The 23,171-nt window shown below is 36.5% G+C and overlaps 2 protein-coding genes and 1 long non-coding RNA gene across 6 annotated transcripts in view; 1 reads left to right on the forward strand and 2 right to left on the reverse strand.

The window, feature by feature from the left end:
* LOC121871032 (oxysterol-binding protein-related protein 1-like) overlaps positions 1-2,226 on the reverse strand; it is a 175,781-nt gene extending 173,555 nt beyond the window's left edge. The window contains exon 1 of one of the 2 annotated variants that reach the window (XM_042373093.1): positions 2,111-2,226. The gene's annotated coding sequence lies outside the window, so the exon portion shown is untranslated. Of the gene's footprint in view, positions 1-1,893; positions 1,965-2,110 lie in introns of those variants that run through there. The other variant, XM_042373094.1, reaches the window with a different exon arrangement.
* Positions 1,934-23,026, forward strand: LOC121871035. Its single transcript, XR_006089820.1, has 2 exons — positions 1,934-2,045; positions 22,908-23,026. It is a non-coding gene; the product is annotated as an uncharacterized LOC121871035 (long non-coding RNA).
* LOC121871033 (probable ATP-dependent RNA helicase DDX43) overlaps positions 6,443-23,171 on the reverse strand; it is a 49,820-nt gene continuing 33,091 nt past the window's right edge. Inside the window, exons 10-12 of one of the 3 annotated variants that reach the window (XM_042373095.1) lie at positions 18,409-18,539; positions 13,968-14,130; positions 6,443-9,742 (exon numbers count right to left, since the gene is read on the reverse strand). In XM_042373095.1, the coding sequence (XP_042229029.1) occupies positions 9,617-9,742; positions 13,968-14,130; positions 18,409-18,539 (420 nt within the window). In that variant the 3' untranslated portion in view covers positions 6,443-9,616. The remainder of the gene's footprint in view (positions 9,743-13,967; positions 14,131-18,408; positions 18,540-23,171) is intronic. The other 2 variants (XM_042373096.1, XM_042373097.1) reach the window with 2 other exon arrangements.

Below are 23,171 nucleotides of genomic sequence, written 5' to 3' on the forward strand. Positions count from 1 at the left end.
GGAAAAAATTATTTTATTTTATTTAGCAAACATACAAATATTGCTGATGAAATTAGTTTCTTAAAGGCAGTGTTGATTTTTTAATGCAGTAGTATCATATTGTAAATTTTCTTCGATGATTTCAGACACTCGGTCTTTATACCCTCCTATGAATATCCAAAAACTTGTCGTATTATATCAACAACTACTTAAACTTAAGCATCAGTACCACTTTCATAAAATAAAGGTAAAAGAGTGGTTTGGTTTTGTTAATTACTTTAAAATTTATAAACACAACCAGAACTATTGATTAGGGATAAGTAACTAAACCAAACCATAATCCTTTCATACCAATTATTGTATACAAAACAGGGTTAGCTATTGCTAACAGGAGGCCTAGCATACAGAATTGAAAACATCAACAAACATTTTAAGAGGGCAAAAAAATTTAATACGTAATAATATTCTCCATCGTCATGTATATTCATTTCTATTATCCCCAAGTAGGAGGATACAGTAACGTGTGGTGTGCATCTGTCCAAGCGTGTGTTAAGCTCATGGACTTTAAGGGCATGATACATTACAAAGGATGTAGACATGAAATTACAGTACTGTCATATGATCAGTGTTTGCAGTGATTTTACCTCGTTATTTCATTCTTCTTTCATGCCCCGTCCACCAACAAGTAATTTATGATTGAAGATAAGCTAAAAAAAAAACTAATACAGGGGGTCCTCATTATAAGAGTAATCGCTATCCGCAGTTTCACATTTACATGGTCGGGGTGCTGGTGGTAGAGTGGTACCGCTCTTGCCTTTGCAAGCGAGATGTCACGGGTTCGATTCCCGGGCCGGTGGAAGTTGTTTGGACACTCTTCCTAGCCCCCATTAGTCCCTGTTCACCTAGCAGTAAAGTAGGTACCTGGTGTAAATCGAAAGTTGCGAATTCGTATTCAGGGACAAGTTGGAGCTTCCAATAACTTGAGGACATAAACCATTGACTATTCAGGCTTCTATGCCCTTGATTATTCAGTCTTCTACTTCCTTAACTCATGAGACATAAAGGCAAGCATGAACTTAGCATGCTTCCCTGTTGGGCACTGTAAACGCTTCTGTGCTTCACCTTACACAAGGATGTAGGGGAGTGCCCAATAACAAAAAAGAAAAAGTTACATGGTCAACTTTTTGTGACCAACCAGCATACACCGGTCAGCTTAGCTCTCGTACAAGAGAAGGCTTTAAAGTTGCATGAAGACCTACGGAAGGATTTGGGAGAGGAAGAAACTGCCAAGGAGAAGGATTTCAGAGCGTCAAATGGTTGGTTCCATCACTTTCAAAGTGATATGGTTTTAATAACATAAAAATTCAGGGTGAGTCTGCCAGTACAGATGTCCATGCTGCTGAAACATTTCCTGAGCAGCTGAAAGATATCATTGAAGGTGGGTACAGTGCACAGCAGATTTTTAATGTTGATGAAACTGGTGTATTTTGGAAGCAAATACCATTTTGCACTTATTTATCAAAGAAAGAAACCTGTGTGCCTCAGTGGGGGCTTTACCCCAGACCCCAGGTTTTGCCTTCAGAACCTAACCTATCAGTATCACGGTAATCTTCTGCATCCGACAGAAATGTCCTTGAAGAAACGTGTTTTAAAACTGTCTAAACTACACGATAGGTATATTAAAAAAAAAAAAAAGTTGTGGGGCAATTAGAAGCAATAATACAGTTCTTCAAAGCCCTGCCCACTTTGAACTACTAATATTGTGGGTAATTTTATCTGTTAGAAAAACTCGAAAAATATATACAGTATTTACAACAGAAACGTTGTAGAATAAATTATTTTTAGTTTTTTCTCTTTCTCCCTATATAATTCAATATATAAGTAGGTGTTGACAACGTCTAAATATTAACCCACTGGCGCAAGTACAGATACATTCAGGAGCCAGTGCATGTCCAGTTCCTGCCAACAGCACATGAGTCCCGTGACCGACCACCCAGAGGCTAACGAGTCAATCAGTGGCAAGAGAATAAAAGTAAAAGTAGAAAATAAATGGTTCCAGATAAACTGTAAGTTATTAAGGTGACGATGACAAACTGTTTACTTTAACTCTTAATAAGTTTATAATACTCACTCTTTGGTCATTGTTTCTTGATTATTTGTACTTTAACTCACTATCGTAGGCGACACATCAAGCAGCAGCACACAGTGACAGGCCGACAGCTGATCGATGTAAACAATGCTCGGTGTCCCGAACCTTATACCATTTTTTTTCATTTAGGAATATTAGTATCATATTATTTAACTTCATATTGGGAAAAAATATAAATGGTAAACATTATTCGTAGAAAGTGTGTTATAAATAAAATTAAATATAATCGATAAAGATACATTTAGACGTGTCATCACTAAGTTCTAGTTTGTATTGATAATAATTTGTCTTGTCTTCAATGATAAAGTCTCAGGGGCGAATCCAGAAGGGGTTCCTGGGGGACCGGACCCCCTTTTCATCAGAAAATTGCGATACTTTTTCTTAAATGCAGGATTGTACTCATACGTTTTGTTTAGTAAAAAGTAATTACTATTAACCTCAGCATCTCCTAATATCAAGTGTACATGGCTTCAAAATGCCGTACTCGCCATGTTCCCCCACCCAAAACTTCTTTTGATATTCCTGGATCCGCACCTTAAGGCTGAAACGCTCACATTTTTTGTTAATGCACAGTTTTATTACCTAAACGTTTACTAAGTAAATCCTAACGGCCATCCAACTGCAGGGTGAACGTCAGTGGCCAAACTATTCTCATTTCCTGCTACGCCACAGCTTGAGGTGCAAAATATTTTAGTGGGCCCATCATAGTGTACTTAACTTTTTACTTTTATCCTCTTTACCGCTGATCGGCTCATAAGCCGCTTGGGCGATCGGTCACGTCTCTGTGAAGTTAAAAAAATAATCAAATACAAATCTAACATTTAAAAACTAAGGAACTCTTTCTCCTTTAAAGGCACTTCTATTTATGGCTCTATATTACTTTTATCGTCTTCACCAAATAATCAGCTCATTAGCCGCTTGGGCGATCGGTCACGTCTCTGTTACGCACTGTTGGCAAGTACTGGGCATGCACCGGCTCCTGAATGTACCTGAACCTGCTTCATTGTTGGTCAAGTCTTGTCTTGAAAGAGCTCACACTCGGTGCCGTCACAACACTTTCTGGTAGATTGTTCCAAGAGTTCACAACTCTCACTCCGAAAAAGTTTGCCCTCACAGTTTTCTGGACTTGCGGCTTCTTCAATCTTGAGCTGTGGCCCCTTGTGGGGCGAGCGTCCGCCAGTTCCAAGTAAGGACACGCGACTGAGCAGTGCCCCTTGAGATGCTTATACACCTCAATTAGGTCACCCCTTGCCCGTCTATAGTATAAACTAGGCATGTTCAGGCGCTCCAATCTTCTCAGGGTAGCTGAGGTGCCGAAGGGCAGGCACCAGTGTGGTGGCCCTCCTTTGAACATTTTCAACCAACCGACAGTCCCTAGCACATCTCGGGGACCAGACGGGGTGACAGTAATCCAGATTGGGAAGCACTTCATTCTTGAAAATCGTTGCGAGGGACGGACCGTCTAGATATCTGAACGACCTTCTTATAAGACCCAATAATTAATTTGCCTGATTTAGCTTCTTCTCGCAATGGCCCGAGAACTTCAGCTCATCGTCAACATACACACCAAGGTCCTTCTCACATTCAGTCTCAAATAGTGCAGTTTCTTCATCCGTTGGGACATATGATACGCCTCCTTACTGTTGGTACACCCCAGATGCATCCTCTTACACTTCGTGACATTGAATCTCAGCAGTCATTTTTCCGACTATTCTTGGAACCCACAGAGGTCCGTCTGCAGCTCTTCACAGTCCGCTTGGTTCTTGATTTCCCAAAATAACTTGGCGTCATCAGCAAACATTTGTATGGAGGAGTGTACAACATCAGGCATGTCTTTTATGAAACAAACAAACAACAGCGGGCCCAATACACTGCCCTGTGGTACCCCACTTGTGACAGGTCTGCTGTCGAAAGCCTTGGCAAAATTTAGGTCTATATTGCCATTCTGTTCCAGAAATTGAGTCCAAACATCCAGTACCTTGAGTAATTGTGTTAAGCAGGAACTACAAGAATGGTCAAAGAAATGGCTGATAAGATATGCCACGAAGTATAAGAGGATGCAGCATCTAGGTTGCACCAACAGTAAGGAGGCATACCACATATCCCAACAGGTGTTAAATCTCTCCTTCGGTGATCAAAGAACATGGTGATGGGGAGTTGTCGTCTCTTTCTTTCATTTCTTCCATGATGTTTTTGTATGGAGCAAAAACGTCATCCATCCCTCGCATGAATTTCAGGACACGCACCATGGAGGGGTCCATACTATAGGCCAGGTTTTTCAGTGCCTCAATATTCCTGGTCATCTCCAACGTTATTTCTTGGTGCTCTTCCTCATCCTCTTTCCCTTTCGCTTCCTCTTCCTCATCCTCTTTCCCTTTCGCTTCCTCTTCCTTGCCTGAGACTACTAACTCCTGTAGATCCTCCTCGGTCAGCTCAGTGTCGTGCTCTTCAATTAGCTCCCTAATCTCGTCCTCTGCCATGTCCTGGAAGCCTTCAGCAGCCACTTTCCTTGACAGTGCCAGGGTCTTTCTGAATATTTTCATTAAAATCCATCAAAATCATTTTCCTTGTCATCGTCTTAAGCACCAAACAGCTCCTCCCAGTCTTCTCCTTGAACAGGGCTAGAGGGTACGTGTTTTTCGAATCGTTTTCAATTAAAAAAATGTTACAGCACATGTATATTTTACCTAAACTGTGCCTGAATGAATATATTCTCAGAAATAAATAGTAGTTTTGCTGAAACGTGATGTATTTCAATGTAAAATAGGATAAAATACATGACGAAAACAAAAGACTTTACCTAACCTTCCAATGTTCAAGAGATGTTACTCGTTTTTTTAATAGTTTTCGGTTAAAATACTGTTATATTACAATGATATTCTATTCATACTGTGCTTGATATACTACATTCACGGAAATGTAATATTTTTGCTGAAATGACGTACGTATTACAGTGGAAAGTGGGATAAAATCGTGACGAAAACAATGACTTTCGCTTTCTTTCGTTTAAAAGATGTTACCGTAATCGCTTTTTGAATGGTTTTCAGTTAAAAAACTGTTGCATCACAAGTGAATTAGGATAGAATATTATTGTAATACAACAGTTTTTTAACTGAAAACTATTCAAAAAACGATTACTGTAACATCTTTTGAACGAAAGAAAGGGAGTCATTGCTTTCGTCACTTTCCACTGTAATACGTACGTCATTTCAGCAAAATATTACATTTCCATATTCTCAGAAATAAATAGTAGTTTTGCTGAAACGTAATGCATTTCAATGTAAATTAGGATAAACTACATGAAAACAAAAGACTTTACCTAACCTTCCGATGTTCAAGATATGTTACTCGTTTTTTTAGTAGTTTTTGGTTAAAATACTCTTATATTAGTGATATTCTATTCATACTGTGCTTGATATAATACATTCACGGAAATGTAATATTTTTGCAACTACAATGCTGATGTCAACACAAGCGTGGTTACAGTGAGACTGACTGAGTGATGGAAAGCTATGCGTGTGTATTGGAGAGGTTGCGGGAGCGGGCGGTGTCCCGTGTTCGGTGCCGGGCGCTAGTTGAACGGCACGCGATTTGAATGTACTTCAATGTACAGAATATTCCTCCGGCGGGGCAATCCGCGTAATTGCAAATCCGTGTATGCTAAACCCGCGTATGTTAAGGGCCGACTGTACAGTATAGTACTGTATATTGAGTTGTGAACTGTAATTCCTCGTTATTATATTTTATATATTTACACAGTTTATTGTGATCCTGAAATTGAGTGGGCATTTAAAGTTTAATTTGGAAGAACCTGTGACTGTATTCCTGGAGAGAATATCACAGGTCTTTATGACACAGGTCTGCCCCAATCAACAGATTTTTTAAGATTTAAAAAACAACAAATAATAAAAATAAAAAATACTGCACAATGAGAATCTGAAACTAGGAAATAGAAATAAATATACAGTACTGAACTTACCTGTCTGAGGGTGCTCTACCTGAGTGAGACCACAAGACCATTTATTTTTTACAAGAACCTGACATCAATCACAAGGTAAGTAAACAAAGCATTACTCTCTGCATGTTAATGATCTTCACACTTATATATTGACCCCTAACCCAGCTATGAACATTTTAGTATGTATATGAAATCATATAATAAATCATTTTACTAATATTTCTTTGCATGGAAACTACATTCATTTGGTTAATATGATCATAGATATATAAATAATAAATGTAAAATAAACAGTGCGAGTGCAGGTATAATTTTAATACCCCCCTCGCACTATGCAATGTGGGGAGGGGGGGGGGGAAGTACAGTATGATGGGGGATATGTTTGTTTACATTGGATCCTCCCAATGTAAACAAACATATCCCCCATGGCAAAGACACTTCCTTGGTTGCAGAGGAGTTCCGTTCCTGGAGGGTATCCATAAACCAAAAGTGACCCTTCTATAGGTAATCATTAAACACACACAGTACACATAATGTATATACAATTACTATACAGTTACAGGACTATTTATCCTACAGTTACAGGAGTATTTATCCAACATGCTTAGGACCTGGAGGTTGCTGGTTAAGATGTTTTTTCTGGAATCTGGAGCACCAGGCATAAAATGTACAGTAAACTCTATGCAACTGCCTGTGGAGGTCACTAGATTCACCCCTAAAAGTAGCTTTAACTGTACACTAAAACTTAAAATTGTAGGTACATAAACATCAATAACAAAAGCATATAAACAGCATTAATGAAAGCAAAAATAATATAAGTAGGTGTTCAAACAGCATCGCAGTTACCCCTGGTACAGCTATGTCCCTCTTTTATTTTTAAGTCAAATTACATATACAGTAACTTTTTTTTCTCTATTATTTAAGATGTTATATTAATCATAATGAACCATACACCATAAAAGGCTGACCCTTCGAAAATATAATACTGTACTGAATCAATAAATAATCCAACCCCATGCACCCCCCTCAGTCTGCTTATATATGCAGCGTCTTATTTCTTGGTAGGCCTACAGCAAATCTGATTAGACCACTTTACAGTATTCAATGAACAAGTTTTGTTAATTTTATAAGATTTACTTAGATTTTTTATTTTACTAATTTCCTAAAATACATACTAACATAATTTTTACTCATTTCTTAAAACCCTCTAGTATCTCCGTTAAAGACACTACGTACTCTACACAAAAAAGTTCACATAAATGAGTGTTGGTAGCAAGGTGCGGCACACTGATACTATACATATGAAGGCAGGACTCAGACTGAGACAGAGTCCGAGACAGTGAGACACGTGCTGCACAACACTAACTCACAGACGTTCAACCGCATGTATAAACACACAAATCATCTGGAATGATGCTGGCAGTTCAGAGCATCTCGAGCACCTCAGAGAGTATGAAAACACCGAATTGTGGTACGTTGAAATCTGATTAATCGAGGTCACTGCTGAACTCTATCTTGTGTATATTGTAGGGGGGTCCTCGCTATCAGCGATTAATTGGGAACAGAAAAACGTCACTGATAATGAATGCACTTAAAGCAAGGAATTAATCCAATAAGAAATAATGGAAATAAGTTAAATTGGGACCATGCCATTGTACATGACTCAAAAATTTTTATGATATCTTCTAACAATTATTTACTTTAAAAACATTTGTTAAACATTTGATAACACATTATTTTAATAAATTATTTAAATTTATAAGTAATTTAATGTCCCCAAGGTTCATTGGGGTCGGTATGTTGAGGCAATGTAGGTTGTGCCAGCGACCCGGTGAACTGCAGCCACCGTTGCTGGCACACACTCATTCCAATGGTTTACTGAGACAATATACTATACTTAATGTTTAAAAGATAAATAATTTTAACAATAAAATATTTCTATTTGCTTATCTTCAAAAGTACGGTTGTTTCAGGTATATGAAAGGCACGAGTGATGTCAATCACTCGTTCATGCCTCTTTTTCCTTAACACTTTTAATTTTACGCATATACTGTAACTAGGAAGCTTCTTTTTGAGCTCTGCACCACCCTATTTGGGTTGGGAACTCATGGCTACAAAAATTCTAAAATAAATCACCACAACATGCACGAAAAGACAACAAAGGCAGGGGTCAACACAGCACTGGTCTGGATGAAACAAAGTGGGAAACTGACACGGAGGCACGTAGGTGCATGCATGACGCCATGAAGAGGATGAAATTTCAAATGCTTCAGCTAAAATACCTTAGATTTTATCTGGAGTTTTCAGAGTTTTTGAGAGGAATCCTCTTAAATGCAGGGACTTTTTAAGTCACAAAAAGTTGACCACGTAACTGAAAAACCACGGATAGTAAATACAGTACTCTTATAACGAGGACCCCCTGTACCAGTAAATGTGAGGAATAAATAAATCAAAATAATAAATAAAATAAAATAAAAAATACTGCATTGCCATTTGACAACCATTTCACTCCCCACAGGACACAACACAGTGAGCAGCTGAGAGATCTCCACACTTCTCCCCCCTCCCCAGCTGTGTGCTAACTCCTACAAACTTAAAAAATTTTTATTCCCTTTATGTTTTTGACCTTATGATAATGATTTTATTTTGCACATTCTGTATGAAGGATTGTATGTGTACATAACAGTATAAAAAAAACATTTACCTGAAATTAAGAGTTGAACAATAACATACATCACAGTTCAGCCTAACCCGCCGAGTAATACTGGGTGGTGAGTCAGATACACAATTACATGCCATCTCAACAGATATTATTCCTCATTATCCCTTGTTTAGGATTTTATTCCTCGTTATCCCCCATTTAACGATCATTTCACTTAACAATGGGTTTTCAGGAACCCAATATTAAGAGTAAAAAATATTTTATACCTTATGATAATTACCGGCATTTCTTTTATTATTATTGATTTATTATACGTAAGATTGAAAATGTATGTCCTCTGACAGATGAATAGGAGTTTTAAATTTTTTTCGAAATTTTCACAATTATACACTTCAAGGAAGCCTCTTGGTCCCAAAGTTTTTAGCTAACAGAAAGTCACATTAACAATTGGCCCTAAATGAATGAAAAATAGAAGTAACCCGAACAACTTTATGTATAAAAACGTATAATGTCTGACACTGAGGGAATGAGTAAGTAAGGACCTCTAAACTATGTAGTACTATAGAGAAATAATAATGAAATAAAAGCCTTGCCAATTTATTACAAATGTAGTAAACATATAATATCCTGAAGCTACTTAGTTAAGACTATGTAGAAACGAAAACCAACAGTGTAAATACTCTTATTTAATTCAGTATTTTTTGTAAATCATATTCCTTTTTTTTTTTTTTACAAAACACTTAGTTGCTACAAAACAGGATTTAGTAATTCAAATATAGTTAAAGTTGTTCCTTACATGACTGCCACACATCGGAAAAAACAAATATTAATTCCTTTAAACACAATCCTTTACTTGTGGGTATTATATTCACACACCCCATTTATCATTTCTTGCACCTCTGTTTCCAAAGCGACCTCTTCGACCTTGAAATTCTTTTGCAGCTTTAGCCTCCTCCCAGCGCTCCTTCATACGGTATAATTCAGGGTGGATCTCCTGAAAGACAATTAATACATACTATAGTGAAACCTCTATTCAACGGACTACTGTATATGGAAAGAAAAGTCTGTGATATTGAGAGCCCGTTAGATGTGAAATCCCCATCTCACGGATTATATGGAGAGAGAATTCCGTTACATCAATAGCTGATAAAGTACATCCCAATAAATCAATCAATCAAACAGAGTACCATCCTCATATCTGAGGGTTGGCGACCATAGTTGGGCTGTGCAAAATATACATACTGTAAAGAAGTCCGGAGTCCAGGCAACCTGTAGCTTCAACTAACGTGCACCAAAATGAAATAATATACTTATCCCACCTTATTCGCGAGGGTTAAGTTCATGGAAATCATTGTCAATTCACAAATACTGAATTTATTACCTTATGGAATAAATAGGGTATGGTACTATGGCTACCAAGATATACAGTACAGTAAAGTCTCCGATAACAACGGTTCGACCAACAACTTTTCACATTTAAAACCCTAGTTAATTTAGGACCAAATTCAATTTACGTCCGTACTTCATTCGTATTTACGACCAAAATGTAATAATAAAAATACAATAAAATTACATTTCCATATAAATAATAACTAAATCCCGATATGTTATATAAAAAATAAATAAATAAATAAAAAAATTACTGTAAAAAAATTAAGAGCGCCTGGCGCAAAGAAGCTGCCTTGCTAATGAGTGGTAAACAACAGTCGGAGCTTGGCGGGCCCTTTATTTTCACGTATTTGGAACAGGAACTGGTGAAAAACTTTCTCAGGTTTCTTCCAGCATTTTTGCATCCCTATTCAACATGAGCAAGAGAGCAAGTGATGGTAGTGTTGTTTCAAAAGCAAATAGAAAGTGTATAAGCTTAGCTGAGAAACTAGATGTGTTAAAATGACATGAAAAAGGTGAGAGGTCTGTGGATATTATATGGAGCAGGCAATGAACATATTTTCTGAAGTGGATCCATTAACATGACACAGCATTAAAATTTAAATAAATGCAAATGACCTCTACATAAGCAGCTTCAACATCAGGTTCAGTAACAGCTTTATGGAAAGTTACAGCTTCAGCCAGAGTTGAACCTGATGACTTTGTCATTTGAGTAAAAACTCGCACAATATTCATTGGCTGTCCTTATGTTTTAGACTTTACCACCATTGGTGAGTAGAATTTTTGTTTTACATTCGTAAATATTATTTAAAACATATATGAACAGTAAATAAGTGTTGCTTTCATATTCATGTGTAGAGAAATGACGATATGTTTTCACATGTACGCACTTACTGTTCATTCGTTGGCGTTCCCAATCGTCTCGCTTTATTTCTTTACCATTAGTGGTTAGCTACTTCTAGTGTTCCATTTATTAACATTACTTAAAACATACATACAGGAATTCAATTTTTTTTAAATTAAGTTCACTACAGCTACAACCAAGGCCTAATTTTCTTCAGTTTCTTATGTAGAACCACTGTCACTCACAAAAACAATGCCGTCTTGTCTCCTCGTGCGTGTTTTAATATTCTACGTATTATTAATGAATTGCATTGTTCATTTCACATATATAAACATTAATTCAATCAAATACAGTGACCCCTCGGTTAACGAACTCAATCTGTTCCAGAAGGTCGTTCGTTAACCGAAATTTCGTTAACCGAGGCGTTCGTTAAACGAGGGGTCACTGTACATAGTCAGTAAAAAACAATAGTGAATCTTTTGTACATACAGTGGTCCCTCGGTTAACGAACACAATCCGTTCCAGCAGGTTGTTCGTTAACCGAAAAATTCGTTAACCGAAACCATTGTTTCAATGGGTTTTTGGGTAATTGGTTCCAGCTCACCGAAAATTGCCTAAATTCAACAAAAATGGTAGAAAAGTTCACTTACTTTGAGGAGTGTATGTAGAAGGCTCCTGGATGATGATGATGATGATGATGATGGGAATTAGAATGGGGGTGGAGGAGAAGGAAGAAGAGAAGGCATTGGGGTGGAAGAGAAGTCACCCCATGGCACCATATCACCCAAAAAATTTTACTTCTCTTGGTGTATTTCAAGATTATTTTCTTTAAATCAACACTGCACTGCATTATATATTGTCAATATGTAAAATATATTTCAAAATGACCAATAATTTGCTTGGAAACACAGAAAAAAAGCATTTAGTTGAAGAGAGTCTCAAGCAAGATGTTACCTCCAGTGAAAACAGAGAGAGACTAATGCCTGATTGCTGTGTTAAGAGGCTGGATGCCGCGCATTAAACTAGTCACTTTACCTTCAATTATGTTCAATAATTGTTAAAATGACTAAAAAATTGAATATTAAACTTTTAAAAGTATTGAATAGTATAAACTTCTTGATATTTACTAAAATAGTAAGGAATTTAAACCCTAGAACCGATTAATGTATTGGCGGACTAATACTAAAGCTGGTTGACCGGCCAGTGCAAGCGAAAACATGTTGAAGTCGGTTCATAAGAAATTCGTTAACTGAATTTTTGTTCGTTAACCGAATTTAAGAATCTTATGGGAGGCAGTTCGTTAACCTTAATTTCGTTAACCGAGGCGTTCGTTAACCGAGGGACCACTGTATTCTTAAAAATATAAATGACGCGGTACCCTTAAACGCGCACATATATGTTGGCGTTCCCAATCCATCTCTTTTTTTTCTTTGCCATTAGTGGTTAGCTACTTCTATTGTTCCATTTATTAACATTAAATAATGTTACTTTAAACATATAGTACAGTATATTAATTTTTTTGCACTAATTTTACTACAGCTACAACCAGGGTCTTATTTTCTTCATTTTCTCGCATAGAACTATCGTCCCGGACTCCCGACTGTAAACACAAATGAAAACAATGGCGTCCTATCTCCTCGTGTGACCATATTATTATTCATTTACTATATTGTATAGGTGCATTCAGAAACATTATTTAAATGATATAGTTTGCAATTTTCATTAATTGTATTGTTTTGGGGGGAAAAGAAGGCAAAAAGCCACACAAAAGATATGAAAAGGTCACACTTGGGAAAGCATCTCATTATTAATGCTTTATTTTAATGGTAATCAATGATTCGCGATACGATGAATCACCTTACACTGCAATATTGGAGGACACATTAACGTCGTTATTCAAGGCTTTACTGTATACCTGTATATGTTACGTTCTTTTAGCAAAATCGGTTATTTTCCAAAATTCCCAGCACGCATATTGGTAATTTTGCGAAATAACTTAGAAACAGACAACCTAAAGTAACCTAACCTTATGGTTAGGTTAGGATGGCTCGTGTAGACTAACCAAAGTAAAAAAAAAAAGAACAGGACCACTTAACTATGTATCAATCTACACGAGCCATCCTAACCTAGCCTAACCTCTCACTTAACAAAACCATAGGGTTAGGTTACTTTAGGTTGTCTGTTTGCAAGTTATTTTTCCGGTGCCCAGAAAATTCCAGGGATAGGGGATATTTTTCCAGGTCCAATTTCATCTTTCATACCCGGAAAACACTCCCATCATCCCTGGTATTTCCCGGGTATTGGGAAAACTTTCTCAGAATTTTCCGGAAAATGTACCCCTCGGAAAATTTTAATTCCAGCTATCGGAGAGTTCCGGGTTAGAGACATTCCGGTTAACGGGGATATTACTGTACTTTCCGGGTTTGAGAGATGATGTAAAAGGCAATTTGTAGACCTTCCGAGAAATTTTTCCGTTACCAAGAAAATTCCGCAGATGAGGGATTTTTTCCGGCTTTGAGAGAGTTGTTTCGTTACCCAGAAATCTCTCATTCCTGGAAGTGCTATGCACCAATTGTTCCGGCTAATGGATATATCACTATTATTTTAGAAAAAACTATGGCTACAGGACGAAAATACAAATGTTTTTTCTTAAATATTCCCAGCTAAAATGAAAGGGGGAGGTTCTTATATGTCATAAATTATGGCAAATATAAAAACCATTGCTAACCCATGTGTTTTGTTTGTCTTGGACAAGTACAATACTGTACAACTGTACCAGAGGCTACATAAAGTACACACACACATGTATTCCCTCCAGAATATTTTATTTAAAAAACAATTATTATCAACGTTTATACCCATATTTCAGGCTTGCATGGGTTAGCCGTGACTACCTGATGGTAGCTGTTGGGTAAAATAAGAATGGGATGTTGAACAAAACCAGACTGTGAATACATGATACAGAAATAAAAGGATCAGTTATTACCTGGTTGGATTTCTCCATAATCTCCACTAGTTTGCCAGCAATTCTCCAGTCTTCTCGTGTGACCAGCGTAAAGGCTTTACCTTTACGTCCAGCACGGCCTGTGCGTCCAACACGATGGACATATTCCTCCATGTCTCTTGGACAGTCATAGTTCAAAATATTTCTATAGAATACCATAAAACATGCACAGTTAACAAAATGGATCACCATTAGTAAAAAAAATCACATTTTGGCAATATATTTTGATGTAGGAAAACATGACGAGTTTCAGATAAAATGGTTCATCTTACATAATGCATATGCTGAGAATGGGTTCCACTACCTACCTACTCATCTCATGTATTACAATTTCTAACATCTGCAAGTTACTCTAATAAATTTCTTCAACCAACAAAATTAGATATAAAAAACTATTTCACAAGGGTGCGTAATCTTACAGGCAGAAATAATTTGTATAAAATGTGGTGGACTGATTGGTGTCTAAACATCATCATGACCCATTTTTGCAGCCATTTTCCACACTTGTGTGGGTAAGCTATGATTACCAAATAGTATATGGTGTCTCAGTTGCCATCAGACAAATTTGAAGCAAGATTTACAGTTGCAAGCCCTTTATATCACCAACATATTTTTATAGAGTGGGTATTATGCATTACAGGGGGATCTCGTTAAACGAGTATTCTTTATACGAGAATTTGATGATACGAGGTTAAGGAATGATACAAGAAGCTAGTACAGTGACCAATGCGGTTAGTTATGCTACAGACTTTTTCCTGTGAAAAAGCCATAATTTTCAGCAACATATTACTGTACTCACTTTGTACTCAAATGTACTAGACTAAAGGACTAAAATTTTTATCTCTTGTGTAAACTATGTGGTTTATGCTCAAATTATTTGCTATCTTGCAAGGATTCCAACAATGTAAGTTTAGTCAGCAACGTTTTATAAGATAAAAACTTTAAGCCTAAAACTACCTTTACCCTGGCTGGGAGGATGGGTGAGGTGTTGATAGCCAGGCGGCGATTATTACCTAGTGCGTATTTATGTCATACAGAGGGAGTTTAAGTTTTTTGCTTATAAAATGTCACTGAATTTACTTGGCAGAATATAACTTACATTACTGGAATTCTTGTAAGACAGTGATTAATTTGAGTACAAACAACCCATAGTTTGCACTAGACATAGAAATTTTAGTAATTAACTTAGTACATTTGAGGTTACGTATATCTACCCAAAAATACAAGTTGAAAAACAACCATAACACCTCACAGCTTGGCCCAGTAGCCTGCATAGAGACGTGTTTGTGAGCCACTCAGCCGGCAACACACCCCTACCCTACCGCCCTTCCCCCACCCAGATGCGCAGAGACAAGTTTGTGAGCGACTCAACCAGGCCACGCACCCCTCCCCTACATCCCTACCGTCCTCTCCTCAGCCACCCTCTCCCTTTTACAGTGTTTGAATCTGCTACTCCAGTTTGTCCACTTGTACCGAATAGCATTTATTTACTGTCATCGTTATACTCAGTGCTCGGGAACGCATCCCTATTTAACCCATGTATTATTCCCTCCATTATACGAGTTTTCGCTATACGAGCAGACTCCAAGAAACGTTTCTACTTGTATCATCGAGATTTTACTGTATATGTACCACTTCCAAGTGCCCTCTTAGTTGGAAGCAGAGTAGCAACTCCCTAAAGCAAACAAAGATAATCTGCAACCTAAAAAAAAATGATAGTACAACTAGGAGTAGAACATGCATCATACATGTTTGACAATGGGCATATCAATCACTGAGCAAAAGAGGAAATAGTAATGAGGAAGTGAGACTGGCTGAAAGCTAAAATAAAAAAAAAGGGGGCAAGGTACTAAGAGTGGAAGGAATCACAATTGAAATTTTAACCCTTAGGCCCCGGGTGACGTTCCAGAACATCCGCCTATTCCCGCCACTGTTTAAATGCCCAGCGCAGGTTATCAGGTTCCAGTGTGACTATTTGCCTGTCACACAACATGCTCGGCCACAGGGAAGCTTTCTGAACATAATTACCTACTTTTGTTTGTTTCATTTTCATTGTTTGTCCATTTTATCATGTTGTATCAAAGTAATATTGCTAAAAGTAATGTACAGTGAGGTATGCTATAACGAATGGATCCTACTACTAATATTCCCATAACGAACGGTTTTACCAATAAAATTGAGAATGCTATAACGAACGAAACTCCTACAACGAACATCATTTAAAAAATTTTTTTTTTTTTTTTTTTTACTAATTTATTGTTTTTTTATTACAAGTATTAATGATATTCTTTATTTCAGGGGTTTAGATGCATATTTATGCACTTTTTTACAATTTTTACAATTTTATATTATATTTTTCAGTGTTAAGTGGTTGTATTTGGGGGCCTGGAACGGATTAATCCTATAACGAACGAATGCTATAACGAACAAGGTTCTAGAACCAATTAGATTCGTTATAGCATACCCCACTGTAGTTGTATTGTAGTGTATAATTACTGAAGAATAATGCTGTGATTATGTTAAAAATGTGTTTATTTGTGGAATTATTATTATTTTAGGCATTACTTGCTCTACCAAACAGGCAGACTGGCAACCGACTGGTGAGTGTTGCCAAGCACTTTTTATGAAAATAATGCAAATAAATATTCTATATGAATTATTTATAGGAAGTAATTATTAAGATCAGTGAATATAAGTATTATTGGCCACCTCGGACACAAAGGCAAGCTAAAAATAGCTGCTAAGTGCGTAAGGACCATGAGTATCAGCTGTCAAACCAACACTGTCTCCTTATCTCCCCTCTCCTCCCTCTCTCTGCACGGCCAGGGAAGTCTCTAGAGGGTCAATATATAGATTTTCGTACTTACTTTTTATTGTTTTATCATTTTAAAAGGTTAAAAATTACTTTTGACTTTTGGAAAAGTTGAATTTTCTCCATTAACCCCTGGATGTGGGGTATTGCCAGCAGCACCCTAACCGGGGCAGAATGGAGAGTGAAAGAATAACAACAATATAGTCTATGCATGACAAGCGGAAGGTGAATAAAGGAAAAGCACATCCAAGAAAATATGCACGTGTGCATGTGCAACGTGCATGGCGTCAGATTTTGGGGAAGGATTTGGGACTGAAGAATAATGTTGGCTTGTGTGAAGAAATGGGAATATCATATAGATATTTGGCCTCTTGTTGTAGAAGAGGAGTAGTATAGCAGAACATCAAATACAACAGTAAAAATAAATGACTACAAATAAATGGATAAATGTGTGAGTGTATTTGCTCTAGATTTTGGCTGCTCAAGATAAGAGGCGAAATGTGCAATCAAATAATAATAATATTATAATAAGTAATAATAATAATAATAATAAATAACAGCAATAATAAAAAAATAATAATAATAAATAATAAAATAATAAATATTAACATTAAAGAGTAAATAATAATAATAAATACAGTGGAGTTTTGATTATTTGTGGGTTAGTTATCAGAAGACATGGTAAATTATATCGCAAATTATAGTTTAAATGACTTCAATAGAAATACTGTAATTAGTTGGTAACCGAGGCCAAAAAATACCTATACCCTGTAAACTGTTTCAAAACTGCTTTAATAAACACTAAACACTGTACATAATAAAGTACACAAAGAAAATAAAAATACAGTAACACAGATATTGTACAAAAAGTAGTTATGCATTACACCAATACGCCCACATCCAGGGCTGGTTTTGACCGCTTTATATCAACAAAGAACCGGGAATTTAATACCACACAATAACTCATCTGGGGTCGAGTTTGGAATTTTTTTGCGTGAAAATTTATTACTTTAAGATAATGTTTTATTAACCCAAATGAGCCTAAATAATAAAGGATTTATGGGAATATTGCAAAATGTTGTGAACACTGTACACAATGGGCAGATGATAGTGTGGTAGTAAAGAAAGCATGATTCAGAGATGGAGCTTTATTCCAGACGTTTCATCACAAGATTTTGAAAAGGTCTTGTGATGAAACGTCAGAAATAAAGCTCCATCTCTGAGCACATTTCCTTAACTACGATACTAGAATAATTTGTTATTAATGACATTGAAGGGGATCACTTGATTCAGGAATAAGGGGGAACACTCAGTTCACCACCCAACCTCTCTGCCTCCAACAAATTATTCACTTTCTACTTTTCATTTTTCTTATTGTATAGTTTTATATTATATTTTCTTTATTTCTCAGTGAAATTAAATCAATAAAATTAATTTTCTCAATTTTTTGCCTTTTATGTAAATAAACAACGTGGCAGCTGGTGCTCGGCCACAAATTGCGAATGTTTGACAGCATAATTTAAAACAGAGGAAGTAATAGAGGTACCCCAAAATTTAAGAACAATCATCTGTAATATGCGTATTATCGAGACTCCACAGTAATGTACTTACGTCACATCTGTGATGTCAATTCCTCGTGCAGCAACATCAGTAGCAATGAGGACTCTGATTTTTCCAGTTTTTAAGTCGTTCAGTGCCTGCTCTCGGTCATGCTGATCTCTATCACCATGCATACTTTGAACCTGGGGGGAACAATATCATATGCTGCTTTGTTAAAAGATGCAGAAATAAAAATTAATACCCGGTACTACAGTATACTTAAAAATTTGTCAAACTATTTTTTCAAAACCATATTCTGAATTCATAATGTGATTAAATTCATAATCACCAAGTTTGTAGTCCAATGGATCTGTCAAGCCATATGAATTGATTTTCAATGCCAACTCGCATTTAACTGAGCAGCCTTTTAACCATTTAGAGGGCAAAGTATCCCTTAGGTATTATATTCTGGCTAACACCAGATGATTTTATTCAGCTGAGGGAAGTCCCTGCCCACAGAAAAGCTAATGCATTAATTCTATGTACAGTATTATCTCGATTTAATGAACGAATTCGAGCAACCCCTTTCTGTTAAATCAAAATTTCTGCTAAATCGAATTTCCATTATTTTCACTAGATTTACCGAACTATTTCACTAAATCGAGCATGATTTTGTTAAATTATGCACCAAACGTGCCACACATCGTTTGGCGCATCGCTCAGTTTGTGTCCTGCTGCCACTGTGTGACCACTTTCATCTTTATTCAAGACATTTTCAGAGGCAACTGAATTTACAGGGACTGAGAGAGGCTTATATACGAGTGACCTTACATAACATCAGGTCAGGTCAATAGCATGGGATGTACTAATCCACACACCACCTCCACTGCAAATGAAAGAAGAGCTTATAAAAAATGGGTGACAACAACAGGTCAGGTCAGGTCAAAAATATGAGACCCACTAATCATCTACCTTACATCCATCTCAAATGCTTTCCAAGCATTTTTAACCTTAGGCCAGTTATTATTCATTAATTAATACCCCAACACCACACACATAACATCTAGAGTTTAAAGTTTTTTGTGTGTGAGACACTGAGTTAGGGGGAAGGGGGAGGCAGGGGGCAGGGAAGGGGATTGGAGGGAGGGAGGGGGGAAGGGTTTGAGCAGGGAGGGAGGCTGGCTGGTGTAGTTTTATCAATGACAGTATAAAATATTAAACACTACCAGTATAGAATTTTTTTTTTATACAATTTGACATCAAAAATACATGACAAGCTTGGTAGGCTTACACATGTCCTGTACGCGATCTCTCTCTCTTTCTCATGTAGATCCACAATGTTGTGGAAAAATCATTAAAATTATCACATGTACTCAAATGTACTACATTTAATTCCTAAAAAGCCATAATTTTTTACTGTACTCAAATGTACTACGGTAAAGAAATATAATTTTTACCTCTAGTGCAAACTATGGGATGTTCATACACAAATTAATTGCTATCTTACAAGAATTCTAGCAATGCAAGTTATAAGTGAGTTCTGCTATAACGCGTGTTTTGATAACGCGAATTTGCTCTAACGCGATTTATGAATTAGGAACGATATTTGTATAACGCGAACGCTTGTTTGCTATAACGCGATTTTTGTTTACTATTTCTCCAATTTTGTGGTACAGTGGGGTATGCTATAACGAATCTAATTGGTTCTAGAACCTTGTTCGTTATAGCATTCATTCGTTATAGGATTAATCCGTTCCAGGCCCCCAAATACAACCACTTAACACTGAAAAATATAATATAAAATTGTAAAAATTGTAAAAAAGTGCATAAATATGCATCTAAACCCCTGAAATAAAGAATATCATTAATATTTGTAATAAAAAAACAATAAATTAGAAAAAAAAAAAATTTAAATAATGTGAATATAGTAAAGAAGAATATCAACAAGAAGCGTTCTGGTGATAGAATTCCCGGTGATGATCGTAAAAGAAAGGATATAACACTTGAAGAGAAGCTCGATTTTATCAACCTCAAAATCACCCTTCTCCCCCATCAAGTAAAGTGTAACATTTACTGTATGATTTCATTATTAGATATGAATGTAACATTTATTTAGACTGTGCTATCCTTTGTGTTAGGCTAACTACTAAATTTTTTCGATTTCGAGTATCTGCACCTAACCCTATTTTCTCCATAAGCCCTGTTATTTCTATTACGCGATTTTCTATAACACTATATTTTACAAGAACACAATTATCGCGTTATAGCAGAACTACCTGTACTGCTAAGTCAAGTCAGTGAAATTTATAAGCAAAAAACTTACTGTATTGTACAAATATACTGTATTCCTCATAGCTACAAACTTGATACTCTACCTGCCTGACTGCCAACACCTCACCTCCCTCCCAGCCAGAAGGCAATAAGGAGTTTGAGGGTGAAGTTGGTTTTAGGCTTAATTTTTTCTCAAAATGTCACTGACTTGACTTTCGATTCTCTCTCTCGAGTGTCTGGGTGAAAAAATTGCCTTATTATTCGGCTTGTCGTGTACTATTATGTAAAATTATGTAAAATATTTTTTCGAGTGTTTAATATTTTATATTATCAATGATAAAACATACACCAGCCAGCCTCCCTCCCTCCCTCCTTGCCCCCTGCCTCTAACTCAGTGTGTCTCTCACACAAAAGACTTAAACTCTAGATGATGTGTGTGTGTGCCATGTTGGGGTATTAATTAATGAATAATAACTGGCCTAAGGTTTTATATGTTACTGGTAACAGTTTCCTCAATACGCTAACCCCTGCTAAAATGGGGTGTGATTCTTACATGGTGTTTTTAATATAATTATTTATAATTTTTATACATTTAGTACATTCGCCTAAGGCTGAAGTAGGTTTTACTGTATCATGTATCATGTGTCTGAGGTGTCTGTGTATTAACGAAATTTATCTTGATTTAGAAAATTAGATCACCAAATCGAGCAAAAAATAATGGAAAAAATCCTTCCGTTAAATCAAGAATTCATTATATCGGTTTCCATTAAATCGAGAGTACATGTATACTGTACTGTATAAACAATCACAATATGCACACAATTTGGCAGAGTAAATCCTAATTCTGGCAATGTTACTCATACTTCAAATAATTTTCACTAATTACAGATCTTCAATAACAAAATTCCAATTAAACTAACATCAATATGTTAATATATTACACACATGCACACAAATGTATATGGCCACTAAATAGTATTTTTCACCTTTTTCAGAAATACTGTACTGTAGTCCCTCGCATCTTATTCCTACACCTATTTCAGTTTAACTCACAAAAGCACAATCTTGTTCCTACAATTGTTTCCCTTCACCTCAAATGTACAATATCCAAACTGTCCCTCCCACAATCACTCTCTGCATGTAATTTTTTTAACTGTCAATAAATAAGTAATCTATATAAACTAAAGTTTGTGAGAAATAGTAGGATAATCATATACACAATGGAAGAGCAGTGAGAAGGTACATCATATTTACAGTATGAGGCATCCAGAAATAAAGTGACCCACCTCCAAATTCTGTTTTGTTTTGGTCATATCAGAATCTCCCTGTCCTGCTTTGTCACTTTTCCACCTGAAATGCGCTTTGTTTATAAACGTATGAATGCATGCAGCTGAAGTTTAAATCCAGGCAAAACACTGGGAGTAAAGAGACAAAGCCACATGCTCCATTCAGAGCCCCAGCCTGCCTATGGTCATGTGACTGTATGCGGTCAATCAGCAGCCACCCTGACCTCAGTACCCGAGTATATAGTCTTCCCACTCCAACCACGGGGGTTTCGTTCCTGAAAACCTCGTGGTTGGCAAAACTATGGTTGGAAAGGTTTGGGAAATAAGGTGTTAGATTACCAGACCCCAGAGACATAAATATCAATAACGAAAACATAAAAATAGCAAAAATGATACAAGTTATTGTACACACTGTATTACAATCTCCACTGATAATGACTGCCTGCTCTCAACACTTGTCTTAGCAATGCAGCTCAGCTAGAAAGCTGCCTGCCCTTAGCAATGGTGCTCTGCACCACATATCCCCCTGACCTCTCCACACAGCTACATGGTGGAAACCAATGGATATTGAAAACTTTGCACCTTCGTAAGAAAAACTAGTGACAATATATAAATAGTGGATTCCTTAAAACTGTGGTTGGGCAGGGATGACTGTACAGTACTAACTCTAGTGTTATGCTATTGTAAGTGTGCATCTACATTTTATTTTGTGTTTGGGAATGTTGGGAATTTAAATCCATGAAATAAAACTTCATCATTATACAATAATCAATATTATATAATGTACTACATTTGGGTATATCTGGTCAGGTTAAATGTTTTACATTTTACAGATAAAAGTTAAGACAAAAAGTACCCAAATTCCACATTGCATATTAAATTCCCATTTCAGACACACCAACCCCATGCAAATAGTTTAATTTGAACCTGAGTTTGGGTTATTTCAAGGTTAAAAAGCTTTCACTGCATTTTTCTCAAAACTATATTTATGCATTTTCATCACTTTACTTCCAGGTGCCTGATATGAACTGAGGAATAGACAAATTGGCTGATTCAAAAGACATTTGGTCCACTCCAAATTGATTCTGGAACGAAATGTTCATTTTATGACAAATAAAACATGATTAACCGATTCTCCACTAATATCCAAACCCTTTTGTGTTCACTCCATCGATCATAAACACTACAGTTTTTCAGGATTGTTAAAAAGACCTTTATGAAATCTACTCTGGGACTTGTACCTAAATATGTACAAAAACCTGGATCTTCCTACATATA

This window comes from Homarus americanus, unplaced genomic scaffold (assembly GCF_018991925.1).
Source record: "Homarus americanus isolate GMGI-L3 unplaced genomic scaffold, GMGI_Hamer_2.0 scaffold52512, whole genome shotgun sequence".
Classification (NCBI taxonomy): domain Eukaryota; kingdom Metazoa; phylum Arthropoda; class Malacostraca; order Decapoda; family Nephropidae; genus Homarus; species Homarus americanus.